Source organism: Daphnia magna, linkage group LG2, assembly GCF_020631705.1.
Source record: "Daphnia magna isolate NIES linkage group LG2, ASM2063170v1.1, whole genome shotgun sequence".
NCBI classification, from domain to species: Eukaryota; Metazoa; Arthropoda; class Branchiopoda; order Diplostraca; family Daphniidae; genus Daphnia; species Daphnia magna.
Window position 1 is genome coordinate 7,467,061 of NC_059183.1, and position 26,360 is coordinate 7,493,420.

The 26,360-nt window shown below is 41.2% G+C and overlaps 2 protein-coding genes and 1 long non-coding RNA gene across 3 annotated transcripts in view; 1 reads left to right on the plus strand and 2 right to left on the minus strand.

The window, feature by feature from the left end:
- Positions 1-770: 770 nt before the first annotated feature.
- Positions 771-19,826, plus strand: LOC116917017. Its single transcript, XM_032922361.2, is given in 18 exon segments — positions 771-1,637; positions 3,758-3,866; positions 5,880-6,102; positions 7,997-8,161; positions 8,260-8,340; positions 9,044-9,289; positions 9,401-9,561; positions 11,931-12,042; positions 12,716-13,011; positions 13,234-13,278; positions 13,604-13,833; positions 14,543-14,756; positions 14,758-15,167; positions 16,548-16,808; positions 18,095-18,228; positions 18,382-18,464; positions 18,569-18,782; positions 18,856-19,826. Coding segments are annotated over 18 exon segments (3,759 nt in total). The 5' UTR covers positions 771-964; the 3' UTR covers positions 18,958-19,826.
- On the minus strand, positions 15,519-16,563 carry LOC123469679. The gene is made up of 2 exons (XR_006642973.1): positions 16,109-16,563; positions 15,519-16,032 (listed from the first exon to the last, which is right to left on the minus strand). It is a non-coding gene; the product is annotated as an uncharacterized LOC123469679 (long non-coding RNA).
- A 6,070-nt stretch (positions 19,827-25,896) lies between the features above and the next one.
- The window catches only part of LOC116917016, a 28,090-nt gene continuing 27,626 nt past the window's right edge, over positions 25,897-26,360 (minus strand). The window contains 2 exon segments of the mRNA XM_032922360.2: positions 25,897-25,936; positions 25,938-26,331. Coding sequence (XP_032778251.2) covers positions 25,898-25,936; positions 25,938-26,331 — 433 coding nt within the window. The 3' untranslated portion in view covers position 25,897.

The window sequence follows — 26,360 nt, forward strand, 5'->3', positions numbered from 1 at the left end:
GCAACAACATCAAACTCTGTGTTGGCGGTGAATATTAATTGAGCACATCCGCCTGGAACATCCTTCAAAAAGCTCGATAAATTGAAAATCCATGGAGAATTAAAATTTGATTGAAATCGTATATAAGCCATCAGCTATTATAAGATGTCAAACTAAAATGTATGCAAAATGTTTAAAGAAAAAAAAACCCATAGCTAGTCTATTCTATATGCTAATATCGTTTCAGGTAATCGATTGAAAATATTCTCGATTTTATAGCCTTTTTTTTTTTTTTCTTCCTATTGCATATAGCTCTGCCTTTCAATAGGGCCTGAATCATTGAAATGGTTTTTAATATCGAAGATGAGTTTGAACTATAAAATTCTGTTCAATTCGCCGCCAAATCATATACGTTGACGACTTCGAATGGGCGGAGTTGGGGGGCATGCTTGAAGTGATTTGCATTCCGCGTTGCGCTTTCAAAGTCAAAGAAAATCGTCTGGATAATTTATAGGACCTTTTTGTGTTGACACAACGAGAAGAATGGAAACTGGACCAGCAGCGCAGGGGAGAATGACATTAAGACTCGAAGACACACACATAAAAAAGTGGCTGGCGTGAAAACGACCAGACGGAAAACGATAGCAAAGTAAGAACTGCTAGCAGCACACACGGTTGACTCGACACTACCTCCCCTACCCCCCCCCACCCCCACCCCCATATCTAACTTCGACATAGCACTGGAAACATCCTACAACATTGGCTGGTGTCGTGCGCTGCCAGTTCAGTCAGTCGCCGCACTCGGAGCGCATCACATATACGTCTACCTCACTCAAATAGTTTTTTTCTCGGAAAAAAAAACAAAAACTTATCCTCCATTGTTGAACACGTTCACCTACGAACGAGGGCACCCCTGTTCAATTGATTGACTTACAAAAAGGGATATGGAGGAGAACAGATTTGAACTGACGTCCGGTCGGACACCATGTTCACCAATAGCAAATCTAGTGTCCATCGATCGGGATCAGGATCGTCAGGTGAAACAGCGGATGATCATTTAGCATTGTTCGATTTTCATCGAGCTTATCCGTCAACGGATGAGCCAACATTAGCCATCAGACTGGATCCTTATCAGCAACAGCAATTACACCCTACACCCAATCAGCACCAGCACCCGTTACAGCACCACCCTATCTACCTGGCGCCCTCATCAGTGACATCCCAACAACAGCATCAAACTCGTTCTTCATTTTCGAGCTCTTCTGGCCAAGCGCACGGATCGAGTCAACGGCTGGATTTCCGGAATCTTTTGCTGGCGCCACCGGCGGCAGCTCGCAACGTTCGCGACGGAAGAGGTAGTGTCAGCGCGCCGGCCACTCCGGTTGACGATACTAGTGGTCTGGTTATTGCCGCCTCCGCAATTGCCACAGCTGCTGTGCCCCTCAATTTCAACGTTTCATCGTCCAGTTCTAGTGGAAGCGCAAAGAATAACAGTGGTCTAGGCAAATTCATGATGAAGAAGGTCAACTCTTATTCGAGTGGAGCCGGCATGGCTGCTTCCGGCACATCCGACTGCGTCCTCAGGGATCTCATCCATCCGGCTCACGCTGATGCTCTCAAAGCCCACAGCGCCCTCGCCATGAAACTCCTCAAAACCGGTAAGGAGACGAGAAGCCGTCTCGTGTTATTGATGAGTTCTCTCAATATATATATATACCCGTACGCTGCTACGCACGTATAACTATGTAGTCTTTCGTGCACTAAGGCTCAACGTAGAGGCTATTGCTATATAGGGACGTTCGGTCAACCACGAGGGACGTTTACGAGTGGCTATCATAAAAATCTTGATTGATAGTTAAACACAGCAAAACAAATCGTTTCTTAAAACAAGGGAAAGTGCGTATTGGTCGTTCCGGTTGGGTGCCATAACCGTAATGGTATCTATTGCAATCTTAACCGCGTCCACCTGATTGGGCAATAACAATTACAGTTTGCGAAGCGAATAATGATGTGACAGTGTACGAGATCGACTGGAAATGATAAAGATGATAGGATATTGCCTTGTCTCTTTTGATTAGAAGAACACTCGTTTTTGTTTTTTTTGTTTTGTTTTCCTATCATCTGCTTATAGATGTACGTTACAACAGTGGCTCCTGCAGCTTTTCCAAACACGATGCTTTGGTCGTATTATCTCGTAATCTGTATATATAGCTGATTGGCTTTTTTCTTCTTCTTCTTCTTCTTCTCCGTCGCAACAAAAAAAAAAAAAAAAAATACTTTATCCATTTCTCTTGTAGAAGTGGGTCATGTTAGGATATAAAGAACCCCATCAGGGAGGTCGCTACTCGCTATATACGCACACAGACTCTTGTTATATAAGGGCCTCCGTGAAAGCGTGACGGATGTATATGCCTTTAGAGTTATATACCGGGATCTATATACGTTACTCTATTGACTTCCGGTCTGCTGGTCAGCGGAGTCTTTCAACCAATGGATGGTTGTTGAGCTCGCTGACACGTTTTCAGTTGTAAATGTATTGTATACAAACATACGGATAGAGGGGACAAGGAATTACATAATGCTGAGCTATACAATTCTGGGAGCTTGGCTCATCTTTCTTTATCATCATTATCGTGACACTATATCGAGGCTATAGATGTATAGGATAGTGTTACACTTCATTATAGACGAGTTTTTTATGTATTAGCCTACAAGGAAAACGAACTGTGAACTAACGAATAGGGAAGCAAATGTGGCCATTACGTTGGTAATCACTCTGTCGTAATGGTATCATTTTGTTATGCTTAAGACTTGAGAAATAGTATATCGTTCACGAACGGACAATATCCAGCAGATCTTCAACTCTTTCTTGCCTTGATAGTCTAGTGCGTTTATATCGCTCAGGTCACCATGGAAGTAGACAAATCAAAATTACTGAATGATAAAATATAAATAAATACATGTAGTTTTAAAACGCACGACATCGAAGAATAAAAACGGACGCAAAAGGGACGTCTTCAAGAAGGCTCAAGTTACCCATGGCAACGAGAAACTGGGCAAAGATAATTATATGGGAAGCAAAGCCAGGTAATACGCCTGTTCGCAAACGTAAAAAATAAATCAAAGACATCATATAGCCCTCCTACGCCTTGGATGTATCTTTTGGCTTCCTCCTCTTTTTAGCTGGCCTTCTGCTTTCTGTTTGAAAACATCGTTTACGAGGCTGATTCGTTGCTCCGTAAGAACCATCATATGCAGTAATCCACCTTACATTTCAGGGTTGTGGATGTGCATATAGACTATATATATATACCCTACACTAGGGCAAGGGATCGATATATGCTCTAACCACTTGCACAATCCTTTTCCTTTCCTGTTTATACTTTTGATTTGATCGGTAGAAACAATTTCGCGTAGAGACAGAATAAACGAACTTGAGCAGCTTAGTTTGCATAGTGTCTTGAGAATAGCACCAGGATAAATACTTAAGCTGGTGTTGGTCTCTTGCCCCTTCTTTTTCTCACTGCAGCTGTTTCTGTTTTTTTTTTTTTGGTTTCTTAAAAGGTTTTTTTTGTCATTGGTCAATATTGTTCTTTAGTGGGTTCGATTGCTTTCGTGTTGGTGAGCCATAATAGTCGACACAGTCTATCATTTTAACGACCAATGAAATCTTTAAATTGTCTTGTTTCTCTGGTTGTTTTTATTTATGGTCACGTCTTCCTGCCATTGGAACGTCGGTGACATTTCTAATGTACGAACCATTCGTGATGGCTGGCAGTTTCTGATTTTACTCAGCAATTGGCCACCATTGAGGAACAACACGGCGAACAACTTCAACAACTGGTCGAGACTTTTCGCATCAGGAACGCCGAATTGAGGAAGGAAAGGTAAAAAAAAAAAAAAAACAAGAAAAATCAAAATCTGTTTTATGGCTTCATTTCTCCGTGTATTTGATAAGAAAAAAAAAAGGTTGGATGGCAATCAATAACTTGAAGGGTTATCCAAAAGAGATAAAGTCACGAAGACCTTTTACTACAAGAGGGTCTTATAGGATACGATCGAACGGTAGTCAAATATTTTGTCAAAATCAAACTTGCTCTTATTCCGAGTTAAGACTTTGAAAGCTTTTGAAGACAATTTTGTTGGGAAACATGACAAAAAAGTAGAGAGAAGCAGCTTTAATGGTTGGCTTCGTCGTGACAAGAGCAACAACAACAAGCAGCTGTTACGTACCGTTTTGCATATAACGTTCTTGCCTATGTATGATATGGAACGTAGAATCTGTGCGGACATTGGTCCCCTATTAGCTCGTGAAATATATATATGGTAGACCATTATACGTACAGACAAATGGCATGTAGAGAACAGCTGACTGGGGGTAGCGAAATAACGTCTGTGCAGGCCATGAACATATCCTTAAAAAAAAATGAGCTATCCAATAATTGTGAGTATGTGTTCACGGACAACTGCTTCCATGGTAACAATCGAACGAGACATTATCCAGCATAACCCCTCTTCTTGCTAACGGTGAAATCTAAACGGTGGCTGAATTTGAATGCGTATACCTACACACGTTTGCCCGGCTACCTCTAACAATTGCTTAACTGGAGGGGTTGTCCAGTGAGCGTGCGTGTCTGATGCACTTGAACATTTTCGAGTGATGACGTGTGACAAACAACGCTGACATCATTCAAAAATAATAAGTATAAAAAAATATATATATACTGTATATACAATATATATAAATGGCTGAAAATGTATGTTACTGAAATCTAATGATGTCCATGAGGGTAAGTTGGTTTTAATAGGTAAGCTTGTCGGAACTGTATATTATATGATGAGCTGACATTCAAAGCCCATGAGTCTGCGTTATATTGACAAACTGGTTCGGATATCGACACTTTGATAAGCCTACATAATAGCATCCTTCCACCATGCACCATCATTGTTATGTTTTTCTTTTCTTTTCTGGCACTTCAGTGGAATAGTTGATATCATCATTGCGTCCTCCCTGTGACGTTATTACTGTCTGTCCGTGTTATTTTGTTGATTCGGCTCTTCTCGTACGTGCGTTATGCAGTGAAACGGCTTTATAATGGCCAGTTCGTGACCCAAGTTCGACACGACATCACTCTTTGAAGAGCTGTCGAAAAAAACATACAAATCGTCCGAAAAAAAAAAAGGAATGATTCTTCTTCTGTAAAACGTTATGATTAGCTTTGTGTGTATACATGGAAGGGTGTATCCCACGCGTCCCTCCTCTCTAGCAGCACGTAAAAACAAAAAATCCGTTGCCTCAAAATCAATATTGACCCCGGCAAATAAGGCTGCTGTCTGTGGATTCAGACACGATCGGAAAAATGTTCAATTTTTCTTTCTTGTTGTTTTTTTTGCATTATTTTAAAACAATTCCCTGTAGTCTTTGTACAAAGGTTTTCAACGTTATTATCCACAAGAAACTTGACTCATGTCATGTACGATATGTGTCTGTTGATGTATAGTTTAGCTCACGTGAAATCTTCGTGACATTTGCACGCACGCTGTCCGATGATTGCACGAAACAAATACCGGAGACGTGCGACTTGTGCACGAACTTATTGGCCATGCATCGGTTGTCTGTCACTCGTTAAAAAAAACATGTCTCATCGATTGTGGGGAAAAGAGTCGATGATTATTTGTCGTAGCACGCAATAGGGATTGTTGTTCTCAAGTTTCCTTGTTAATAACTTCTGTTATGTTTGAGTTCGACCGGTGAAGGCCCTCGGTCCACAATTTCGGTGACATTTTTCGCATAAAAAAGCACAGCGTATGTATCGATCTGTGTGCCTCGAATAGATGCAATTCGATTAGCAGCAGGAAATGTGATTAATTATCATGTACGTGTGTACTTAATAAAACAGACCGAACGGCAACTACGGGCTCTTTCAAGTGTGGGAAACGCTGCTGCAGGAAGTGGAAGTGGATTCGGCCGTGGTGGCCGATATTGCCAACTGCCTGAATCGCCAGGTGTCACGACCCATGATTGACGGAACGTTTCATCGTAAACTTGAGGCCCGTAAAATCTTCCAGCACCGCGAACAGCTGGAAAATGCTTTGGAAAAGGCGTCGCAACAACTAGACAAGGTTCGTACTATTTTGCCTATACATCTCAACCTGTCACGTGGAAGCCAAAAGCGATTCAAGAAAGAATACAATTTCCTGAATCCTCAATGATTAAAGTTGGTTGATTAGACTAAGAATCAGTGGGTGATGAATTCCAAGTTGGGAGAGCCTAGCACATGAATTCATGTGATCACCTTTAGATTGTTACGCACATCGTGGAGACAATCTCCGCTATCAAAGTGTGGGGTTCATTTAAAAAACAAATTATGTACTGTATATTTTTTTGTGTGCCTTATATTTGAGGATGAAAAAAAGAAATAACAATAAGGAAATATAGTTCATAATACCACGTATGTTATGCTCTTTGTTTTCCCTCCTTCTTCATACAAGCTTCGATTAAAGAGAGTAGTGCGTGTGTGTCTATTGCATATAGGTTTGTACATACACATGCATTATTGATCTTGATGGATTTGGTGTTTGCAAGCATACAGGGATCTATATACTTGGTCTGAATCAACATTCAATTTCCGGCATAGCCCGGGCTGGACTACGTGCACGTACACTACACTATCTGCTATGACGTGGTTGAGTAGGATTGATGGAACAGCGCGGTTGTTTTTCCTGCAGTCTCAAAATATCCCATTGTACACAGCCTATTTTACGCAGATACAGCTTGTATATAGATCTAGTCTAACGCTACGTTATATGTACGCCCCCACTCTTCGTGCAGCCAGTTGTGCTCGATTTTTGTTTTGTTTTGTCACGTCTGCGATTGGGTTGCCTAGGCACTCGAAAAAAAAAAATAAAAGGACAGCAAAGCACGGAAGGATAGACAAACCGGAAGATACACGTACATAATTTTTTCAAAATAATAATAAATTGTTAAAAAAAGAAACCCCCTGTTGCATTTTAAGGAAAAGTGCATAATATTTTCTAAATGGTGAATGAAATGTTTTTATTTTTTTGCCCTTCTCGATAGATGCGAGTTGCCTGCGCCACAATGGGTTGCCCGTGGCAACACCGACTGCCACTTGATTATTAGATAAAGGCAAAAGGGCGGAATGGGGAGATGGGAAGGATAAACCCGCGAGTTAATAATAACAACAGGGCACATCATCGTCAGCAACAGGATTGAGCAATGGGGACGTTGGTAACGGCTTCACGCGGACTTGTGTAGTCTACCGTGCAATATGTTTTTTAAAATGTGAAGGCCCATCGATAAAGGTATATAAAGAAATGACGACCATTAGCAAAGTGAAAAGGCGTGGCTCTCATTCCGTACGCTGTATACAGTTAAATAAGTAACCGCTGTATCCTACATTGCGTTTATAGAGATAACCCAAAACAGCGATGTATAGTAGACCGAGCCCCTTCCCTCCCCAAAAGCTGCTGCCCGCTGATGATATTAGGTCAGTTTAGCGCACAGGTAGCCGAGTTTGAATAAACGTCGAATAGCCAATTGATCGTTTTTGCCTCACGGTCAATAAGTCTTCCGTTAAATATGAATATCTCAATAGTCAGATGCCCGAAGCGTTGTAATATTCATCATGAGCTACGGCTGTACCGGCTGTACCGTGAAATCCAGTATCACCATATTATTAAAGAAGGTATATACGCTGGCCGCGTCCTACCATCGACATTGGACAGCATTTCACCTAATGTCAAACGATATGCACGAGTGCGTGTGTACTTGCCAACGGACACGCATAATCTATAGACTTACAACGGGTTTGCGTTGTCTGCCTCTTGTGCTTAGATCCACATTCTACACATACGTGGTAGGAGAAATGAAAATGGATGATCTTAAAATAGACACATTTGGAATGCTATATTGTAAAAGCAAGGAAAGATGATATGAGGTTAGAAGATGCATTACAGAATGTTAAACTAACTTATTTCGTCTCTGAACAAGCAGAGTTACCAACTGTACGACGAAGCTTACCAGCAACACCTGGCCGCGCCTAATACCTTGACGTTAGCTGCTTACGTTGAACTGCACAACAACTACGTGCAGGACGTTCACGCTGCCAATGCCATGGCCGACCAATTTCACAACGTTATCCTGCCGCAATTAATTCAGGTATGATTTAGTATCAACCAAAGTAGATACGTTTTACTCGGATTCGGTGAATGCATCCCTTTCTCCTGTTTCATATTTGCTCCGTTATCCAATAACAGGAATTGGAGTGCGTGTACGTCGACCTGAGCAAAACTATGACCAATACTATACAGCAAGGTTGCGAAGCCATGTCGGAGAGGGTGAGTCGATCGTCTGATTAATTATTCAATTTGAATTTGAATGGTGTGTTTGAAGAGAGGTCATCAGCACGGTTCAGCTGAAAGTAGTTTTCTATGTGAAAACTGGTCTTAAACAACACAGTCCGAAATCGTGATCAAGTTTAATGATGACGTCTTCGCTATGAAAAAAAAAATAAGAAAAAAAAAGACGACTTTGATGTTGATTTGATTTCCCGTCAGGTTTCTAAAATGCCTGTCTTTGATCTTCTCTTTTCAATCAGTTTTACTTCAATGATTGACTTTGACTTCAACAATGTACACCTTGCCCTCTTCCGCTCTCTTTTCAACAGTTCATAACAAGATGTTATAGCCCTTTCGAAATGCAATAGCACTATCATTTCATTCTCTATATCTTCACAATCCTTGTGAAATCAATATCAAAGTGTACATAAAGGCTTCGACAAATTGGAAAAGAAATGGCTTTCCCGAATATGATGCGTCATTCATATGTAGACTAGTTTTTCATCAGTTCACCTATATACCGTTCGCTGTATCTTATTTACTCCCTCAAAAAACCTAAAATCAATAAGTTCATTTTTTTTTCTTCTTAACTGATCTCAAATTTATGAATCAATCAAAAAAATGTCTGCAAATATATATAGTCATTCTGTATTTGCGTGCCTAAAATATTGATTCTATTTGCACCCATGTTATTGCCGTTCAGGCGGAAGGAACCTCATCGAAACGTTACAACGCGCTGGCGAATCATTGCCGGGCTGTCAACCCTTACACGGATTTGGCAACTTTCGTTCGTTCGGTGGTTGGTATTAGTGGCAGCGGAGGTGGTGCAGTTACCGGCGGTGGAGGCGGATCGGTGCTAACTATTCCGAGCTCGTTCAACAAGTTCACGTTCATACCACCGAGAAATCCCCCGCCCGGCAGCGTATCATGTTCCCAGCACGACATTCAGGTATCGAATAACTCACAGCCGTAGAGATTCATTAATGCATGCATCCCCTGAATTAGAAACATTCATAAATACGATACGATCAATTATTTTGGTGGCACGTACTACACGCAGGACGCCTCGTTGGTGTTGAAAGACGAACTGGTTTTCGATCGACTGGCCGGATTTTCACTTCGCACCAAATACGAATCACTCAAGAAGGACACGGCCGAAGTGGAGGCTCACGTCCGACAATTAATGGAATGCATGGAGTCGCTCACGCGCCTTCAACAACGGTACGAAAATGTGTTTAGATTCATGTATTGTGCGCTGCGTTTGCATTTCAACGGCCATGAGTTTATTCTACTGTACTTATACGCGGAAAGTGTAATGCATCAAGCATTTATGGTACCTCACATTGCTGCAGATAAATGTCGCTTGCGTCTCATTTATGCGTCCCATTTATGGCGTCTGCCGTTTATTATAGCAATCGTGAAAAACAAGCGATTTGCATTGCCCGTACGACGCACCATCATCGTTCCAAATCTGTCATCATCCATCTTATTCAAATGTGAACCCCCCCTGTCTCGCATCCACATTTTTAGCTGAACAGAATTTATTCTGTTGAAAAACTACACGAGACATTGTTTTGGAAATGTCTGGAATTCTCAGTTGGGTTTTCTTCTTAATTGAATATTTGAAGAAAATTGATTGGCATCAAGTAACCGACGACTCGTGATTAACCAGAAGATTATCAATGACGGGAGGGGGGACTTAACTTGTGTAACACGGGCGCCTATGCGGAGATTTTCCAACGTGAAATCTAATTTCCTCGTATAATTAGATTTTCCTCGTTAGTACCGAAAAAGAGGATAGCGTGCCAGTTAAAATTGTTTCAGCTGTTACGTCACCTTCGCGTTGGCCTAATAGCCTCGTTCAATGTTCCACCAAGACTCTTATATCTCACGTACAAGGAGCCGTTATCGACCGTGAATGCCATATAGCACATATTTTAGAACAAACAACAACAAAAAAGTGTCCTGTCGTCTTGTGGTCTTTAATATATAGTAGACTATAGACAATCTACGAGTGTGTTGATACGCGCTTAGCGGTTTCATTTTACCCTTAGTAGCGGTAAACAAATAAAAAAACGAAATTGCTACCAAAAACGGCAAACGCGAGACGTAATAAACGTACCCATATTTTATCGACCCAACCACAGCTATTCCAATACTACTATTTGTTGTTAGGTGAAAAAATAAAAATAAATAAATAAAATGAATAAGCAAACACATACCCGGCTGTGCGATGACGAGGGAACGCTCGTTGTCCCACTTCACGGCAAATCCTTCCAACCAATAAAGCTATTGTTTTTCAGAAGAATAAGCATAGAATAGTACTCTTTAATGTTCTTGGTTAGCTAATGAAATTCTCATAACCATTAGCACTCTGATCGTATATAACAACAAAGTTGCATGTAAACTTCTAAGTATAGCGTTCAAGTGCAGCAAATAAGAGAGAGCAGGGCCCAGTGTGGCTCTTCCGGCCTCATAAGTGTGTAATGATGGACTGCCAAACTTGGCAATATGGACTATGTGTAGCTACATAAGACGAAAGTGTGCAGCTATCATTTTTTGTTGTAGAATATATAAGGATTATACAGTTGGCCCCCATCGTTGTCGCGATTACAAGATCTCGTTCTCTTGAGGCCTCCATTACGCGGAAGAAGCTTGGATTTGCAGATCCCCGCTCCGGAGCCGCAAAATGTTGCGTCATTTACAGCTATATTCGTAGTACAGCTGTTAAAAGGTGTTTAAGTTGGAGCTCCAATGTCGTCCGTAAGGTAGACGGTGTTTAGATGGGAAAGCAGCACATTGGCTTGTCTTTTGACTGCAGTGGCTGTGTACATGTCATGATATACAGGACACTTTTGACCTTTCCGCTTGCTCAGTATTCTCCTGTTCCCCAATTTGATTTTTTCTCCTCCTTTCTGACTTTCAACTCTTTAGACAGTAAAAGGCATCCTTACGTCTATCCGGAACTGTTTGATGGATTCAGCAGGCAAGATTGCCTAAAAATCCTCGCTCTCACTTGTTATTTATAGATGAACGTTACAAGCAACACATACATTATTGATTATCATGAAATTGTACGCTGTTCAAACTGTATACGATGGCATGGTGAGATAAAGTACGTATATAAAGATGTACATAATGGTGGAATCAAAGTAAAGGGCAGACAAGAACTCATCGATATCGCAGCAGAGCAGATACGAGCAAGTCTCTTCGCTTTTTTATTATGCAAAAGCCACGTATCGATGCCACGGCGCTATATTTACCTGTGCAGCTTCCAACCCTGGGCTGTATTGACTTTCGCGCGTGCCTCCTTGTATCATGGCTCCTGTACTGTAGATCCTTTTCTTTTTTTTCCTTTCATTGTTGAATTGTTTTCAGCCCGGGCATTCCCCCTTTCTTCCGTATCTGCGGTGCTCTGTTTCCCATTCTATGTTGAAAATCTTGACTAACGATGTTTCTAAAAGCGCCTTGGGTTCTCGAAACCACCAATGGCAATCGCCGTGTCGAATCAGACTTATCGTTTTAACTATACCTTTTATGTTAATAACACCACATGGAACTATAATAATAAATGTTTTCTACTGTAACAGAAGTTTGGAGTCAAACTCGTACAACAAAGCCAGCGAATTGCAAGAGGAAATCTGCGCCAAGAAGTTGGAGTGGCGAATGGCTCAACTTCACCTTGCCGCAGTCAAAGCTCAGGTAAAAATCGGAAAAAGTATTTTCCTTTTCCACCGATATCCTTTTTCAGCATGTATATGCACAGGTAATTTAAAATGCAATCCGAGACTGATTGGATTGTGGACTAGAGAGGAAACCATTATTTCGATACGTTAAGTATTTGAGGACAACGACGGTAATTAGATTGGCCATTTGGAATGAAAATAGTTACTTAAACTCACCGGAGCAACTACTTCGATTAAGACAATTAAGTTACGCGCTGTGATTCTCTGCTGTTCAACCAATAGGTTTACGTAGTACTTTGACCAAAACTAACGACATCTGTAGTTCAAATTACACAAACATTCTTTTTTCTATTGTCAACAATGAATGAAAAGAGGGAGACAACATGTAATTAAGAATGCTGTTTGAAACGAGGAAAGGTGAATCAACACTGAGCGCTATAATGATTACGATGTAGAGAAAGATACGTAGACAACAACTGATGCGTCAGACCATTCAATATATTCAAATGCAGTTCCGGAGGGTTCCCTCCCTTTCACTTTTATTTTCTCATATACCGCTTAAGGTTATAATTTCCTATACGAATAGCTCTTTATAGAATGTAAAACTTTTCCGGTTGAGGATAGTGGTTCATTTGAAATTCCACCTTTGCTCTTTTTGCGTGATATGCCTTAAAACTGATGGTGAATAGCGCGACTTGTACGGAACCAAAGCTGAAATGGTGATGGCGGAAGTGGCAGCCGCCTCCGGAGGTTCGCATCAATCGCTCCAGCAGCTAAGCAGCCGAGGCAGTAAGTTTAACCTGATGGCAGGCGGAAGCGGAAGTGGCGGAAGCGGTGGTACAGGCATGAAAACCAAGTGGATGAAGGCGTTTAGAACGTTGACCAGCAGTTCGTCCTCACAAAACGTGGCCGTTCCAGGATCGACTTCTTCAACTACGGGATCGAGTCCGCCTCTCGTCAACAACAACTCCGTCGCTACCGATCAGTAATTTCTTGTTTTTCCTATTTATTCAAACTAATGGGGTTTTCATTGGATTTTGACGTTTAATTTGAAACGGCAACATTTTGTTTGAAAAAGATTCTGTAACTCCGTAGCCTAAAAGGCAAATTTCAATGGAAAAAAATGCAATATTTTTTTTTTCTTTTCAATGTCGCCTTTTTTCGTTTTCGTGATTTGGAACGAATCCAATCGCGTCTCCATCATCAGGGGATCTCGACTCTATCAAGCCGTGATGGCTGTGATTGCTCTCAGGTAAGACCATTTTGCATCATCATTCTGCGCCTCATTCTTCTTTTTGAAAAATCCGCCCTGTTTGCTATTCGCCGTTCTATTTGCAAAGTTTATAAATAAAACACAATCGTAACTAGGTTATTAAGTAGATGGCGAGGGATTTTCTTTTCCCTTTTCTACACTAAAAAAACAAAACAAAAACAAACAAAAAACCTTTCTCCGACTGGGTGTGTGTATAAAAGATGAACAAGTCTATTTTTCGCAAATGTCTACACAATAACATCAAATCCCTTTTGATGTGATGGCGATGGAAGTTGTTATTGAACTGAAATTGAAATGAAAACAGGAAAAGCCCCAGTTCTTCGAGCAGCAAATCAGAGCGGCAGCAACAGCGCTCCAGCGTGTCGTCAACAGTGGCAGCCGGTGCGTCAGGAGTCTTTCATTCGACCATATCATCGTCGGATCTGCTTCAACATCATCATCTGATGCAGAATCCCGACGGCCAGCGTCACGTTTTCCAGGAGAACACGTACAAGAAGATAACGCCATGCGACGTCTGCTCCCAAGTTCTAAGAGGTAGCACGGGGTCCTTTTCTTTTTATTTTCACCGTTTTCTCTTTTCCTTTGCTTTAAAGAAGAGACAATGATTCATAGATTAATGTATCCCTGCTGTGCACGTAAAGTGGCAATTATTAGAAACAGAGCCACACGTACCATTCAAAACAAACGTGGGTAGGTGTAGAGTTACTACATAGAAGAGTCCAACGCGTGGCCGTGACAATCGGCACTGCGCACCTTCCGCTGCACAGGTCGATAGGTGCACAACGTCGGCCAGCAGCACGTATAAGGTCTTCTTGGATATAGTCTTTTGTTTAGCGAAGAATACCTTACAGCGTCGCCGGCAGACATAAGTGTGACCCACTGTATCGCTCAAGCCCCAGATAATTGAAATGACACGTCGATGGGTCCGGCCATAGTTGGGCAACCTGTCTGTATTTCATCCGCTGTTTTTGTAGAGTATATAACAAGCAGATAGCCTCGAAATTCACTTAATTTCTGTTGAATAATTGACAACGACCCTTTTGGACAGGTTCTTTGCATAATCAAGCAACATAAGGGTCTGCGTGAGTTGTATATACTATTTATACCGAGTTCGCCAATAAACTCACGGTCACACTTTACTCAGTGAAAACGGGGCTGAATTCTTAAAGCATCCCATCCCATGAATGAATGATATACGATATACACTAATTTCCCCTCTTTTCATTTTTAAACGAATCAAAAGGTCATTCACGTCAAGGATGGAAATGTCGCCTGTGCAAGATCAACGTTCACGCCGATTGTAAGTCGGGAGTGGGTCGATGTTTGCCCAAATCGCGACTGTTGCGACGCCAGAAATCCAGCTCGGAGTTGGAGACTGCAACATCACAACGGATCCAGGCTGTTAACTACGAATCGCAGTATCAGTTCCAGCAAGTACAGCCACAACAACAGCCAACAGACAGAAGACGAGACGATGCAAGGCGACGACGGTGCGATAAACTTCGGCCGTGAGGAAATCGATCAGACGTACATTGTGCTGAAACAAGCGAGCGAAATGGCCGTCTCATCCAGCTCGGCTAACGTCGGCGGCGGCGGCAGCTGCAACCGGAGACCGCAACATCATCAACAGCAGCAACAATCGTCGCAATTGTCTTCATCGCTGGAACAACCGCAACAGCCAAACGTCTCGGCCAGCGATCAATCACTAGGTAGCAGCACGGGCGCAATCAACCGGCCAGCGGGTGTCATGCGGATTAACACGTCATCCACTCAGCTGCAACCGGGCACGTCGTCATCATCTCGGAGAGCCAATCCCAATTCACTCAGCGTCGGAGATCCTTCTGCCTCTTTCCTTTCTTCGAGTTCAGGTAAACATATGCACAGTGCGGGGACACAAAACACACATAAAAAAAAAAAAAATAGGAAGGTTCTCGGTATTCTCTGCGTTTGTTTGTCCTATTTTATTTTCATCAACGTGATGCGTTGGCCGGGAATCCTATATTATATGCGTCAAAGAGCGTTTCAGAGTCGGAACCATTTTTCTAGTTATCAAGTTAGACGAGTTACATGGACCGTGAATGGGCTACAGTGTGGTCGTCCTGAGGGGATGCGTCAAATCGACCTCTATTACACAATGCGACATCAACAACAACCTAAAATGGCCGTTGCCGACAGGCACCTATACGTATAGACAATGCCAGAAGAGTTAAAAAATAAAGTCAAGTTGGAATCTGTTTATTTTTTAAAAGGGGGCAGCACAAACAAATGACTGCCCCTTAGACATTAAAAAGAAAAGGAGAAAAAAAACGATTTTAAAGATGTAAACAGAGGCACTATAGGAAAAGATAGAAATGCAGTTACCTATATCGAATAAGATTGAAAATCGGATAACAGTGCAGCGAGTCAACGTGTCAAAGAGGATAAGATCGTTTTTCATTTCACTTATTCGACGGCTGATGGTAGACACTCCGGTGGAAGCTTTCTACCAAGGCATCGTTGTTGGTTATTTAATGCACTCTCTCTCCATGATTGAAAATCCATTCTTTTATTCAATCCATCGGCTCTTCTCCATCTGCCCAAGTTGAAGAAATCCATTCACCAATCGCAATCTTGTTTGGCGTGAAAGAAAAGGAAACGCAGGATGATTAGAGCGCGCGTCACTTTGAATTTGTTTTTGCAAACACATTGGAAAAGTTTGTCTTGCAAAAGGTCAATCAGCCAAAAGATGGAGAACTTGTCAAAAAAAAAAAAAAAAAGGATAAATAAATAAAATTCTGGAGAAAAATGGAAAAGGTCGTCACGTGTATACAGAAGAAGGTTCCAGGGTGAAGCCTGTAGCGTTTGCCGAACAGGATATAGGGAACTAATGTAACACTCAATAAATTGCTAACTAAGTGAAAGCTCTCGAATGGTCTACTAAACACTTTGGTTCATTCGTCGTTGGCATCAACTCTAAACTGGAAGGTGAACTACGACATCTGCGGCTTTGATTAGGAACGAAAATGGGCGTGGTTTTCTTCGTCAACCCAAAGCCTCTCCTTATTTCCAGTCCGAATACTCCACCACACTTTTATTGATGTGCACACGTTACTGGCAAACAGAGTAACTTACGTGGCGTGTTACTGAGCCGTCCATTTCCGTTTTGTGTGTGCCCTTCATTTTTGCTCTGATTGGGTTCATCAATCTCTCTGTCTCTCCGTCTGACGTGCGTGCTGCTGATGTTCCATTTCCAATCTCTTCGTTCACAGCGCCGCACAGCCCGCGGCGTCATCAGAAGCTCAATTTGCGGATGAAGAGTTTCTCGCTGGACGAATCGGGCGAGCACTTTCATCACGGAGGCATGACTGTCGGTGCCGGTAATCATTCGCAAGGGTGCGGTCCTCCTCACGGTCACCACCGTCTAACACATCACCGTTCGTCCAATCCGAACGCCGCGACGACAACCAGCAGCAGCGGCACGCTCAACAGCAACAGCGCACACAACAGCCAAGCATCTTTCTACTGCCAATGTAATTCTCCTAATTATTTGTGTATAGCTGCCTCGTTACGATTTGCGTTACCTTCGTCACACATTAAAAATAAAAAGATGGACTACAATAAGTCCAATCAACTTGCAGCAGCGCTTCGATATAGTCAGACGTGCTCGATGTACTTTATTTGGATAAGAAAAGTGGGGTGCTTTCGTGTTATTGTGTTGTAACGACTAACGAATCGGAACGTTAGGTTAGGTGCTGTTCGTCTTTGTCTTTGCTTTTCTTGTCTCTTCTTTCGTCTGTGTGGAATTTGGCAGGCTTATCTTAACTTGTCTCTCACTTGAGCCACACGCCCTTTTCGTATACAGAGCACATTATTATTACGGCTGCGTATTTGTGTATGTAATGTAAGCACTCGCTTATATTCAATCCCATTTGCGACTACTTGAAAACTTGTCATTCTTGTTCCCCATCATCTATTTACTCCATCTCTTTCTTAAACTGTTTGTTTATGGCGAGTTTTCTGCGCGTCGCAGAGCTGGTTATTGTATTACGTTGCACATGTCGTTGTTCCACTATTTTTGTGTTTCGTTCGTTAACTGGCTTGTAAAGGACTTGTACTTGGAGCTACTTATCATTAACACCCCTCCAATGTTTTTAGCTCTATCCTACTCTCGCTCTCTGTTTGTTTGTATTTTATTTTATTTTATTTTTTATTTTTTCCCCCTTTCAACTCCGCTATAACTGTAACACATACAGCAACGCATATACTAACCCAGTCTATTCACCGCTACGCAACTATTCAGTGTATACTTCCACTATCGATTTTCACGAAAAGAAAACGCGCGTGCATGAAGCTCAATTATATTATATCCGCGCTTCAAGTCGCTTTGTCTTCGCCATACATCTCTCTCTCTTTTTTATTTTATTTTTTTCTATCTTGTTCAAGCATGCTACTACTGCAACTGCCGCAACTGGTTCTTGGCTTTTGACTCTTGGGCTCTTTTTGATCTCTTGATTCCGCTCTCTACGCTCTTTGTTTTGTTTTCATACTTTTATTCTTAGACATATATATATATTTTGAACTCTTTATCTGTGTGTCTATAATAATATCTTGCAGCGGATGCTTTATCACACGTACATAATTTTACTTACGAAATTTATCTTTCGTTACCTTTCGCTTCACGTACATTTTCAATGGGCAAAGGTTTTGAGAGGAAAAATTAATTACTAATTGCTATATTCTATTTACACTACGAGGACTGAGATGTTAACTTTCGGATATGTTTGAAACTTTGTTTTTCTCTTTTCTATGCACGCAGCTCCTTCGAGTCCCGTGCACCACAGTCGTCGTTTGCTGCTGAGTGCAAGGAACGTGAGGATGAACTCGGTCGAATTGCCGGACGAGAACGAAAAATCGCAGAGCTCGGCCAGCGCTTCTCCGTGCCCCTCGCCCGTACGCGCTATTTAGCACTATTTGATTCCTTTCTTGAATTTTTAATCTTATCAAAATTATTTGGGGATTTTTTGGGATGGGGGGTGGGGTTGGGAGAGAGGATTCATGCAAATTAATACGATTAATCGTATTTTTCTATCGATTTCTGGACAGAAGGCACAGAGGCTTTTGCCCACCAATCTCTACGTTGTCCTCTTCAATTTTAAAGGAAGGGAGGCTGATGAACTCGATCTCAAGTAATTATCAATTTTTAAGCATATTAACATAGGCTATTCTAATAGTATTTGACCGAATTATTGATTCATTGACATTGTTTGGATGATTGACTTTGATGCATTAGGGCCGGTTATAAAGTGACCGTGATCGATGCCAGCGATCCTGATTGGTGGCGGGGCAAATGTTTGGGGCAGATTGGCTTCTTCCCTTCAAAGTACGTGGCCAAATTGGCCCCCAACGAGAAACCACTTCAGGTGACACACAACCTGCAATTGGGCGGCAACGACGAAGGAGCCGATTCCGATCCGAATCGGCTCACTAAATTACTACGGGATCAGGTAAGTTCATGTAGATGAATCAACCTAAATGTTACTGTGTTTTTATTCGTTAAATTTGTTTTTTAAACTGCAGATTGTGATACAAATTGGGGAAGAGCAGAACGGGATGGTCACCGTTCGCAATGGTGACAATAAACAAGGATCCTGTCCAACTCAATATTTGCAAGAAGTTTGAAAAATCGAAGAAATCGAAATGATAAATGGTGGAAAAACATGAAGTCTGCACACGAAATCCATTTTATTTCCGGAACCATGATTCGTTTAGACCGTAGTGGCAAAAGAAGAAGAAAAATTCAATATGTTTTATAGAAATTGATGAGTTAAACTACGGAAATTGATTGATTTTGTTTGGAATCCTTGTATCGACGAGGGACAAGGTGAAAAACTAACGCAAGACAGTGTTCCCTAGCAACGGATATCTTCAATTCTATTTCTAAATTTATCTTCAATCTTGATGGAGAACGTTTGTATCGAACATCTCGCTGCGATTCGAAAGTAACTCACTAATTTCTTTACGTTACTTTTTCTGCAATATCCATCCCAATCAAATTTCACATTAAATAAAAGTTCCTCTATTCACGAAGTCAATGGCAACATTCGAGGAACTTTGTCCCTCTCCCTTCAAACCTGAGTCTTTGCCCCATATTTTTTAGGAAAATATTCGTCGTTTTTACCACGTTGCCCTCAAAGCACCAAAATGTAATTTACAAAACCTATATTTACCTGTTATATCATAGATGTTCATCGTACCATAAGACAATTATACCTCCTCTCCTATAGTCCTCTCCTGTTTAAACACCGATCCAGCCTTTATAATTTGACAAACGCCTCATCCCTTTTGATGTGACCATGTAATGACAAGGCAGAAGGTAAATTGATTGACTTGAGCCTTCTTCGTACACGTAGAGGGCGATCTTGTACACTAAGGCGCCATTATATACCTATTTCCATGTCTGATTTGTTCGCTCTCGCCCAATCACGCACTGTGTTCTTACCCATTGTCCCGATCAGCAGCCCTGAACAAATATAAAATAAAAACATTTATTCCTGCTGTACTACTAACAATAAGCAATTAAACTAGAATTGGCTAACAGGAAGAGTAAAAACCGAATAAAAACGGAAACTTTGTCGTAAAAATTTGCCGTCATGTGGTAAGCCGAGTGTAGCGGCAGAACGTGAACGTAAGAGAACAAAGCGGGAACGAAGTGTAAAACAACGGAGGTAGATGGCGTGTAGATCGATTTCTTGAAAAGAAAGTCCAGGATGTCCTCGTTTCTGAGGTAGAGTGTGACAGGCATAGCACATTCCGTTCCTAACTAGCCGCAAACACTTTGCAAAAGGGTGTCCTTATTAATCAATTTGATATAATTAAATCAAATAAATGTTTATTAATAATCAGCAGAATCTGTCAAAGTTCTTCATCGTTCTTCTCTTTAAATTAACTATGCCAAACACCAGTCAAGGTTACTGCATTCTCTGCAATTAAAACTGTTTCTGATCGCAAGAACGACTATAACGAAAAGACTATTTCTGAGTAATTATTTTTACCTCTAACCAATAGATCAGATGGGCTGCCATTGACTTGCGATTGAACTAAAAATATGAATTTTCATTTTATTTTGGTCTTTTTTGCGGATGTTCGGTAATTAAGTAAGGTAGAATCCAATTGTGATGTCCGCCTCAGAGAACCATCTTCACGATGCCAAATAGAAGTGGAAAATGCAGGATGCGATCATCTGTAACGGCACGAAAGGCCAAGACGCCAAACAAGCCGGAAGGAATTTGTAACCAATTTTGGCTGCTGGATCTGCTAAAAAGAAACATATGCTGCTATAACAGCTTGTAATAAGTTTTCATTTCTAAAGCTAATGTGGAATGCCAAACTATTTTCTATCTCGTCGCGAAATGAACGAAATTGCGTCCTTCACTCGTGCTGATTTATGCTGTCCCTTTTCCCCATTTCTAAATTTCCACTGTTAAGGATATCTCCAAAATTGGGTGATAATAACACAGCATATAATTATAAAGTTGATTTTAGTTTTTTGGTATTCGCCATAACGTCTTTTGCGAGCGTTTCAAATAGCTCCTGTCCCGCAACTCAAGTGCCCCGTTTTTGCGCATCAATGCATTTCGTTCGTAAAGAGACTCCAGTTTGGTGATGTCAGAAATGATTAAAAACAAAAGAAGGTAGTTGCTTGACACCGTTAGAATTAATCAAAAAGTCGTGTGGCTAAGACTCGAGATATTGCAGCTGTTTCAGACGCTTCTCGAAATGTGATGGGCATCAATCCAGAATGATTTCGATCAACATCAGCCGTATTTCCTATACGCCTTGTTGATTCGCAGCTGCTCGGTCTTAGCAAATATTCAGCCTTCGTTATTGCAATCGATATACTTCACCGAGTGCAACGGAGTCATACATAAAAGCTCAAACGACGCGGCATAATATGCATAATACATATGCGCACCTCATTAGTTAGTTCCTACTATTTCCGCGAAGCCAATCTCGCCAATAATTCCAACCTATCGCTGCAACATCGTCGTCGCAATCGTTAGGCTACTAATCGGATTAGTCGGACGGTGCCACCAGAAACATTTTGAAAGAATAAAAATGACGTAGACATAGTGTACTTTGCCAGAAGATCAGAAGGTCCGATATAGCAACCCTCGAGATTAAATTTTTTTTAAAGTGCACTCGACAGAAGCCATTTTTTTTTGGACGACAAGTCGGCTATTTCTAGCGCTCGAGTCTCTTAATGTCATAAAAATCCAACGACGTCATGGTCGTTTGGGAATTGCTGTTTGACGACTGAGGCAATTCATAGTCCAGCGCACCGGTTCAATTTGATCTTGCAATGCTCCGTAAAACTAGCCGCTCGCCGCGCGTGTTCCCTTGTCGTTTTGAAACGGGTGAATGGCTGCTAGAATATAGAGGCCGAGAAAAAAAAAAAAAAAAGAGAGAATAAATTTGGTACTGGACGGCTGAATTCTTTAGGAAGTATGGTTCCATCTTGGCAACCCAGCAACCGAGTCGAATTTGGAACCCGTGTAATGGGAGCCACATCGATTGGACAAGACTACATATGGGGGGGGGGGGACTTGGCAATAAAGGTGTATACCTTGTTAAGTGGCAGTACCGCTACAACGCTGATGTGATCGGTCGAGAGGAAATAACTGGCCTCCTTCCTACTTTGATAATCATTATAGATGTACGTACGAGAGGCTACCATTCGGCTACCTGCGTGCCGTGGAAACGGTAGAAGTCACTTTATTACGTTATAGACACCGTCAACTGCCATTAAAGCAGCTTCCGCTATGTAATCAGTATATTGTGAAACTGTTCATACTGCGTCATCCAGGTGTCAAACTGTAACAAACGATACATGTTTTACCAATACGGGTCTTTAGCAGACAGGAGAATTTGTGAAATCGAACTTACAAAATGTTGAGTGGCTTCGAAACTGGTTTATCTCCATTTTGAAAGTCCTTGACCGAGAAACTCTTGAATTTTTCACATGTGTGTGGCCTTGCGCTTCCATGTGAAACACCTGCGAAACAGATGGAGAAATTAGGGCGAAACCCAAGGTAGATTATTGTGAAAATACGTGTGATGAAACAACGTCAAAGACCCTTTTTTTTTTGTTTTTGAAATGCCTTATTTGTATTGCTTTTGTCGACGTTCCATTCGTTTCCCAAATAGACGCAGAATATTCATTGAATTAGTCTTAAGTGTATAATCGATTCTTTGCAAAGCTGATGTGTCTTGGCTGCGCGATTGCATCCTTTCCTTTCTATGTCACATCGTTTGAGCGGAAACAAATGAGCACATCAATGGCTGACATTTTCATATACGGATACTTTGTGATGCGCTAAATAAGGAAAAAGGAAAACAAAATAAACCAAAATTATATATGCGGTCGCCATGGCAGCAGCACGCGTTCTCAAAATAGACCACTTTTTAACCTCCTCTTTTGTCTTATCATTAAAAAAAAATGCGTTTTTTCAACTCGACTGTATTTTATTTCGCTTTCCTATATGTGCCGCTCACTAATTTATGACATCCGTGTTGTTCTACCGAATTTCGTCTTTTGTGCATCTGGGGTACACGCTCAAGCGCCTCGTTCAAAAAGAAGAGTAAATCTGAATCACGATCGACCAGGAATAACGTTCATGTACTTTTCACAACTCACACGCCACTCGCCTTATAACGATATAGTGCTATACACAAGTAGACACACACACTTGCACAAAGACAAACGCTTCGTAACATACTTGGGAGCACTACACACGTATATATATACGCAGTTCATTATGTTTTTGTTTTGTTTTTTCCTCTGTTTTCTATTTGGGTATGTATGATTAAAATAAGGTTTAGGCTTATTACTCGCTCTTGATCTCCGCGCGACAGAGGGAACAGAACAACAAACAAATGAATATTGCACACATTTTTCTGTTTAAAAGATATGAGTTGGAGTATAAGGTCCTTTGGATAGGGCTAAGGAGGATAGAATCAGAAAAAAAAAAACGGGATATTCACACGTTTCCGTCAAGTACAAAGCCCCGTAGGCTCTTTTAATCGGCAAAAGACACTCGACCGTGAAATGGTTTCAGCGAGAGTCATTTAACATAGCGTTTTTTTAGTATTTTTGTTGACTCACTGATGTAAACGAGCCAACCAGATGGAGGTCCAAATATAGATATAAACTGGGAACAAAACAAAAACGCAGTGTTTAATAGTATGGGAAGAGGTTACATGGTTTACATGTTTTTTTGTATTATTGTTATTTTTTGAATTCCCCCTTTTAAAATTTATTCGAATTTATATTCGGACTGGGAGCGTTAACGACCGAGACGAGAGGACCCGGTTTGTTTTGTTTCACTTTTGTTTGTTTAAATTTCTAACGTTCAAGTATTGGGTGAATAAAAATTCCAACGTATATACGTGTTGTCTGATTATCTACTGATGTTATATCAGACGTGGCATTGATAATGGGATGATAAAAAAAAAAACTAATGTATATGTATAATGGTATAACGTCACTTGATATCTTGCAAAAAGGTTGGAAATGAAGAACGCATATATAGGCTATATATTTATAATATATATTTGTATACATATATATAAAGATTCTATAGAAATTTGGTTGTCAAAAAACAAAAAAAAACAAAAAAAATGAAATCTATGGAGGCTGTGGGAGGGTAGTTTTGTCAATTGGAATTTATGGATTGTATCCATGATCAGGAATCGCCCGGAAAAAATGGATTCAATTTGTCTTCTTTTCAATCTTGGGGGCGAAATTGTTCCACGATCTCATTTTTTTTAAAGCTGCATATACGTTTTGTGTCTCTGTGTTGTTTTTTTTTTTGGTTCTTCATTGGGAATGATTTACTTTTTTTTTGTAGTTAATTGCCAAGAATGACTCGAACTTACCGTGGAGGCTGTTCAGATAATTAAAAAAAAAAAAGTATCATAACATGATCGATTGAAGAAGACATGAATAGCCAAAATTCATCAAATGTTTGAAGACGAAAGGATTTTTCGAAAGAACCGATGCATAGAACATCAAAGTCAAAGCCCAAACGATTGATCTCGAGACCTTTTTTGGGTGGGGAGCCTTTGAAATTGATCGAAAGGGGCGATGCAAAGATATACAAGGAATCAAATAGAGACAGTTTGATTGAGAGACAGGTTGGACCAGTAAGAAAAATGAAGGGGGAGCAGGTCAATCAAAGAAAATGACGATATTATAAGATGAAACGGGAGGGTTGGGGATTGCAAAAATCCAAATAAAATATCATATCAAAGAACAAAAAATGTCAATCTTCTGGGAAATCTTGAACAAGTTGCAAGGGTTTCTACCTCCCTTTTCATGTCTCGTTTTGCATATACGTAGCGTTTCGCAGATTCGCAATGCAATCAGTGCAAGAATGACGCAGAACTGAAAAGATTCAGTTTCGTCGGGTTGTGTTATTGGGTAATTGGAAGAGGGCGGGAGTCGCTTTTCAAAAATCTGTTCCCATGAAATGTTTCAAGAGAACCCCCCCCCCCAAAGAAAAAATAATAATATAAAACAAGATTTAAAGAAATAGAAAGAAAAATGCAAGTCAAAGTTAAGAAGGAAGAGGAAAATCCTGGCCGACGGACGGTCGACCAGCGCCGGTTTGTCGAATAAATTTCACAGTAAGGCTATAACATTCACTGAAGGAAAGATGGGGGTCTTGGAACTGCGCTAGATCAAAGATATATAAACAACAATATCGTGAGAAAAATAAAAAAAAATCAACTGAAAGAGGGGCCTTTCTGTCAGATTGGAATGTTCAGCGATTATTTCGATCTCTTAGGACGACATTCAATAAAAAAAAAAAATCGGTCTGATCAAACAGTCGCTAGTGCTGCCCTCTCCCTCCAAAAAATCTCATTTTAGGAGCAGCGGCAAAGACTTTTGTGTTATGCATTTTCTCCAAAAAAACGAGTAATGGGAAATATATAGACCAGGTTTCGGCCATTTTGAATGTTTAGCATGTAGCAAAAAAAAAAAAAGGAACAGACTTTTTTCTTTTCTTTTTGTCCCCCCCCCCCTTTTTTTTAAAGATACGCACGCACGCACGATCCTTCTGGAGCCAACGACCAAACGACGTGAATAGTATCATTGCAAACATCCATTTAGGTCCCAGAAAAAAGGATAAAATCGAGCAAGAGAGCGAGAAAGAGAGAAGAATATTGGTGTTACACGACAGACCATCATCCGTGCGCAACCAATTCGACCAAAGAGATGGAGGGAGCGAGTGAGAGATTTCCTGTTATATAGTGAAACGTTTCTTTTTTAACGACCTAAAAGAAAATGTCATATAAACAACATCAAAAAAAAAATCAAATGTGGGGACGAATAATCACGACGGGGGGATACGGTGCAAAGGGCGTTGGTCATTCACAACATCCTGTAAGCCTTTCTCCTCTCTCTATGACTCTCTCTCTCTCTCTCTCTCTCTCTTTCTGCATATACTTTTCTTGATCTCTCTATACGTGTCATTCTCTTTTGACGCGATCTTCAGGGAAATCAAAGAGACAAACGTGCGAGGAAACGAAGAAGAAGCCGTGCGGATATTGACAAGTTTTAGAGGATGGAAGGGAGGTAAGTGCCCGAATCGTCCAAGGTTCGAATTGCCGTCGATCCGCTTGGAGTTGCGCGTCGCTGCCGATGCCGTTGTCGGTGATGATTGTGACATCTGTTCACCCTCCTGTTGACTAGCTTCGTCCGCTTGATCTTGCTGCTGTTGCGATTGGCTGCTGTTCTTCTTGCTCTTGAAAATTTGGTACATTATCGATCGGTCGGCGCCGTTCTGCTGCGGTTGGACGCTGCTCGTCGAACCTGTCGACGAAGCTGAAAAAACTCCTTCAGAGTCTTCTGAACATTTATTCTGCCCTGCCGGAGCCTCTTCCGCACTGGCTGCAGCAGCTGGCGCTCCCGATGAAGACGTGGCTGCTGCACCGGCAAACCATTCGTGACGATGGGCTTCGTCGGGTGTCATTCGCTTGTTGGGATCCCATCTGATTGAATGCGAAAAATACGTCGACGG